This window comes from Hylobates moloch, unplaced genomic scaffold (genome assembly GCF_009828535.3).
Source record: "Hylobates moloch isolate HMO894 unplaced genomic scaffold, HMol_V3 SCAFFOLD_6, whole genome shotgun sequence".
Classification (NCBI taxonomy): Eukaryota; Metazoa; Chordata; class Mammalia; order Primates; family Hylobatidae; genus Hylobates; species Hylobates moloch.
This window is the reverse complement of record NW_026652281.1, coordinates 94,296,038-94,301,282: the sequence shown is the minus strand read 5'-3', so window position 1 is coordinate 94,301,282 and position 5,245 is coordinate 94,296,038. Positions and strand designations below refer to the sequence as shown.

Here is a 5,245-nt window from a genome sequence, read left to right as displayed (position 1 = left end):
TACGTCAACTATGTCAGCCTACATTTTCTCATCTTTCAAACTGCCATAACAGCAGCCACCTCTTCGGCCGGCCAGGCCTGGCCCGGCTGGATTAAATGAATGAAGCGCAGCAAGGGCTGGGCGTAGGTAAACTGTGCAGTCATCCTCTTCCATGACCGCCGCTGAGCCCACGCCGCTCCGCCCGCCGGCCGCCAGGGATCGCTGTGACGCGGCTCGGGCCCAGCACGCGGCCGCTCTGGCCCGGGGAAGTCGCTGTCCTTACCTTCAACAGGAGCCCATTCCCTGTGTGTGTGTCCGCTCGCCCTCTGTTCCGTCCTGCGGCTGCCCACTGCCCTCCTACGGTCCACCATGGCCCTGCTGCACTCCAGCCGCGTCCTCCCCGGGATCGCCGCCGCCTTCTACCGGGGTCTCGCCGCCGCGGCTTCTGCCAGAGCCAGGTAAGCCAACGGAAACGGAGATGAAGCCAGGGCGATGGCCCTGCCCCGCCGAGCTGCGAGCACCCCAGGACATTCACCCCTCCCGGCTCCCAAATACACACTGTCACTCACACACACACACTTTTCTGCCACCCCCTCGGCTTTCCCTTACTGGGGGCTGAGGATTGAGCGTCCGTGCCCCACAATGATCCTCAGGATCCCACATCCCTCTGGTCCCCACATTGGGCCCTGCAGGAGGGCGTGCAACGCAATCCCTAGGGAAAGGCAGTGTGGCCCTCGGCGGCTCCCGGACTCCCGTTCAAGTGGGAGGGGTGCGGACAGTACTGGGGCAGCGGCGCCGGGGAACGCCCGTGCCCTTGATGGGGTGCCCTGGGGGCGGCGGGCGCACCTGTCCTGGCCCCCGGCCCGCCCGAGTCGGTGGGCCGGCGGCGGCTGGCTGCCGCGTGTGTGCCCGGGGCGGGAAGCGTGCGAGAGGAAGGTTTCTGGGGCGCCGGCATTCGAGCCTCGCTTTCCTCCCCGCACCTGCGACCTTGGCGTGCGGCATCCTCCTGACCTTGCGACCCCCCGAGGTGCCTATGACCCCGGGGCCCGTTTGGCCTTTGCTTGGGAAAGGGTCGAGGTGTAGTGTGCCTCTTTTTTTGTTTTGTTTTTTCCTTATTGCCCCTAAGGAGGTCCGGTTGCAGGGAGGCCATCAATCTTCCTCTCCATCTCCCTGTGCTCTTTCATTCAGTAAATATTTCGTAACTGCAGTTTCTCAGAGCCAGGCTCTGGACCAGATGCCAGCGATACAACTGTGAACAAAGCGAGGGAAGGACAATGACAAATTGTCATTGCTCAAACAATGACAACGTAATTTCGTACTGTGGCGTGTATAATAGTATGGAGGGAAATTTCAGAGCTTGAAACGAGCTCTAGTGATTCATTCCCAATGGAGACCGGAGCCAGACGATTAATTCAACTCAAGAAGCCGATTTGGAGCACTCTCCTTAAGCACTACCTTAATAAGGAACTGAGTTTTAAAACCACCCCCAAGCAGGTATTAACTGCAAGGAGCAAAGCGCAGCTTGGCCTTTCGTTTGAATGTATGCTCTGTGTCTTTCAGCCAGCAGGGCCCCACAGCCTTGGCAGTACAGTTTTGCCCAGGCTTCGCACTTTCTTCTCTTCCCGACTTGGCTCCTTCCTGGCCCACTGTCAATGTGCGCTCTTTAAGTCTGCCTACCTAGTGGGCCAGAGCCAGGAGGAGTTATTTATGCAGCAAATTTGGAAAACCAAAGGAGTGCTTAAAATTTCCGGCAAGAGAAAGTATGTTTCCCTATTGTAGTAATCTTAAAATAATACCTTGTTTTATGGATTTGGCTAGATCGCCTGAAGCTCTAGTGCTTGGTGAAAATCCCTTGGGGTCAGGGTTAGTCATTCTTTCAGTTTGAGAGTCTGACTCATTTTTCATTTCTGTATTTTTCTCACTAGAATATAAGTTCCATGAGAGCGGAGACTTTACCTACTTTATATTCACTGTTACATCTCAGCACTATTAACAGTTCCTGGCATGTCTCTTATATTGGATATTTTTATTTTAAGCCCTGATTTTTCACGTAATGCAACAGAAACAAATACAGTATGACATTTTAATGTTGTATCTTAGATCAAAATCTGAACATAGGCTGATCCAAGTGTAATGGTGTTTACAACTAATTGATCATAACCAGTTACAGATTTTATTGTTTCTTCTCTCGACTAATCTTACACAGGGGAACCACAGTGCTGCAAAATATGTACAAAAAAAAATCCCTTTTTTTTTTTTTCTTTAAATACAGGGTCTCACTCTGTTGCCCAGGCTGGAGTGCAGTGGCACAATCATGGCTCACTGCAGCCTGACCTCCCAGGCTCAAGTGATCCTCCTGCTTCAGCCTCCCAAGTAGCTGAGACTACAGGCATACACTACCACACCCAGCTAATTTTTCATTTTTTTTTTTTTTTTTTTTTTTTGAGACGGAGTCTCGCTCTTTCACCCAGGCTGGAGTGCAGTGGCGCGATCTCGGCTCACTGCAGGCTCCGCCCCCCGGGGTTCACGCCATTCTCCTGCCTCAGCCTCTCCCAGTAGCTGGGACTACAGGCGCCTGCCACCTCGCCCGGCTAATTTTTTGTATTTTTAGTAGAGACGGGGTTTCACCGTGTTAGCCAGGATGGTCTCGATCTCCTAACCTCGTGATCCGCCCGCCTCGGCCTCCCAAAGTGCTGGGATTACAGGCGTGAGCCACCGCGCCCGGCCTAATTTTTCATTTTTTGTAGAGACAGAGTCTCCCTGTGTTGGTCTCAGACTCCTCCCACATCAGCCCCCCAAAGCTCTGGGATTATAGGCTGAGCGACCCCACCTGACCAGAAAATAAATTATTGAAATAGTTGAGCACCTAATGTTGAGGAATTACTCTTCAGATTTAAATAATGATACCTGATTAGGTGATAGAATCAGATGCCATATTTGGCATGAAAGTTAACCGTTCAGGCAAGATCAGACTTCCCTCCTTACACTGTGGAAGTGATCTTTACCTAGCTCCAAATGGTAAAAGTGGAAAATACTTAAACTGAACTCATCGAAGTTTCTATTTAAATGGCTTATTCTAATACAATAAAACCTTGTCTGTTGTTATTCTGAAGAACTGAGGATTTATCCAATGGCATACTTGGAACTCTTTGTAAATATGTGGAACTCTTTGTAAATTCAGGTGTATCATTTAGCTAAACACTGCGAATAAAACTTTCTCTTGTTGACCTGTACTGTAAATGTATAGTGACATGAGATCAGACATAGTTGCAGTTGAATGAAGAAAAAAAAAAAAGATACTAATATATTTAGATTTATAATGATTTGCTTTTAATTATTTAATTCTGATTAAAAGATACTAATGTATTTCGATTTATAATGATTTGCTTTTAATTATTTAATTCTGATTATTTACTTTTTGGTGAAATAACTCAGCAGGTCTCGTGAGACTTTAAAAATGCAGTGTGCAACTGTGGTACCATAACCATTGGTTAAAAGATCACAGACCAGGCACAGTAGCTCACACCTGTAATTCTAGCACTTTGGGAGGCTGAGGCAGGTGGATTGTTTGAGCTCGGGAGTTCTAGACCAGCTGGGCAACATGGCAAGACCCCGTCTCTACATAAAATACAAAAATTAGCCGGGCATGGTGATGTGCACCTGGAGTCCCAGCTACTTGGGAGGCTGAGGTGGGAGGATCGCTTGAGCCTGATCGCTTGAGAGGTGAAGAGTTGCAGTGAGCCAGCTGATCACGCCACTGCACTCCAGCCTGAGCAACAAAGCAAGACTGTGTCTCAAAAAAAAAAAAAAAAAAAAAAATCACAGCTGTGCTATTGTCTCTGCCATTTTTAGCTCTGTGATTGTGGGCAAGCTAATTAACTTCCCTTCTGATTTTAAAGTAAGAAGAATGTGAGGAAAAGCAGTTTAAAAACTGTAAAACTTTAAGTAGGCTTAAGCTCCAGGGAAACTGCAATGTGATTTGGTTGGAAGGGCTTACCTGAATACTTTGTACCTAACCTCTCTTGGATGACCAGTCAATATTGCTCAGTGTTTGAGACTTTGTGCTTGTATCCAAAGTGTACTGATAGAAATCACTTTCTAGGTCACAGGTTATCAGCATGAGTTCTGCCCCTAGAACACTCTTATTTTCATCTACTCAATTCCTTTAAAAACATCAGAGTTCTTACAATGTGTGTGTGCGTAGTCTTTACCATTTTAAGAAATGGAATAATGAAAGGCATGGAGGAGCTGAAAGATGGTTACTAATGTGGGGCTAATCAAATTGAGTATTCCCTCTAGGCCAGATGCCGTGGCTCACACCTGTAATCTCAGCACTTTGGGATGCTGAGGCAGGAGGATCACTTGAGCACAAGAGTTGGAGACCAACCTGGGCAATATGGCACAACCCCATCTCTACAAAAATCTAGCCAGGCACGGTGGCACGCACCCGTAGTCCCAGCTACTCGGGGAGGATCACTTGAGCCCGGGAGGTAGAGGCTGCAGTGAGCCGTGGTCATGCCACTGCATTCTAGCCTGGGTGACAGAGTGAGACCCTGTCTCAAAAAAAAAAAAAATTTGTATCCCTCTAGGAGGGGAACAACAGACACTGGAGCCTACCTGAGGGTAGAGAATGGGAAGAGGGAGAAAATCAGAAAAAATAACTGTCAGGTACTATGCTTATTACCCAGATGATGAAATTTTCTGTACACCAAACCCCCAGGACACGCACATGTACCTGTGAACCTGAAATAAAAGTTAAAAAAACCTCCCAGGCCTCTGCCCTTCAGATGCTAGTAGCACCTGCTTTCCCCCAGAGTTTCAACAAACAGAAATGTCTCCATAAATTGTCAGTGTTCCCTAGCTAGGCAACCCCTTCCTCTCTCTCTGGCTAAGAACGACTTTCCTTGTGATCTAGATTATAAACTTGTCTCAAGCAATAGATATGTGGTTTTCATACCTGTGTTCTTTAATCTGTATTTCATTTTCAATCTCAAAACTAGCATTGTAATTATAAAATGAACATAATTTATTACATTTAAAAAAAATTGAGTATCCCTGCTCCTATATTTAGATTGTTTAAAAATTCAGTATTTTGAAATTGTGTTTAGAATTCTTAAAAGACAGAGGCTGGAGGGCTGGGATTGAGTGAGGGTGGTGGGCCTGCAGGGACATTCTTACTGTGCTAAAAAGCCACTGCAAACATAGCAATAAAAACATGTCATTTTTGGGCCGGGCACGGTGGCTCACGCTTGTAATCCCAGCACTT

General features: G+C 47.4%; 1 protein-coding gene across 1 annotated transcript in view; it reads left to right on the top strand.

Moving 5' to 3' along the window:
* The first annotated feature begins 248 nt into the window (after positions 1-248).
* Positions 249-5,245, top strand: part of GOT2 (glutamic-oxaloacetic transaminase 2) — a 28,624-nt gene continuing 23,627 nt past the window's right edge. The window contains exon 1 of the mRNA XM_032157531.2: positions 249-437. Within this exon, the coding sequence (XP_032013422.1) occupies positions 349-437 (89 nt within the window). The 5' untranslated portion in view covers positions 249-348. The remainder of the gene's footprint in view (positions 438-5,245) is intronic.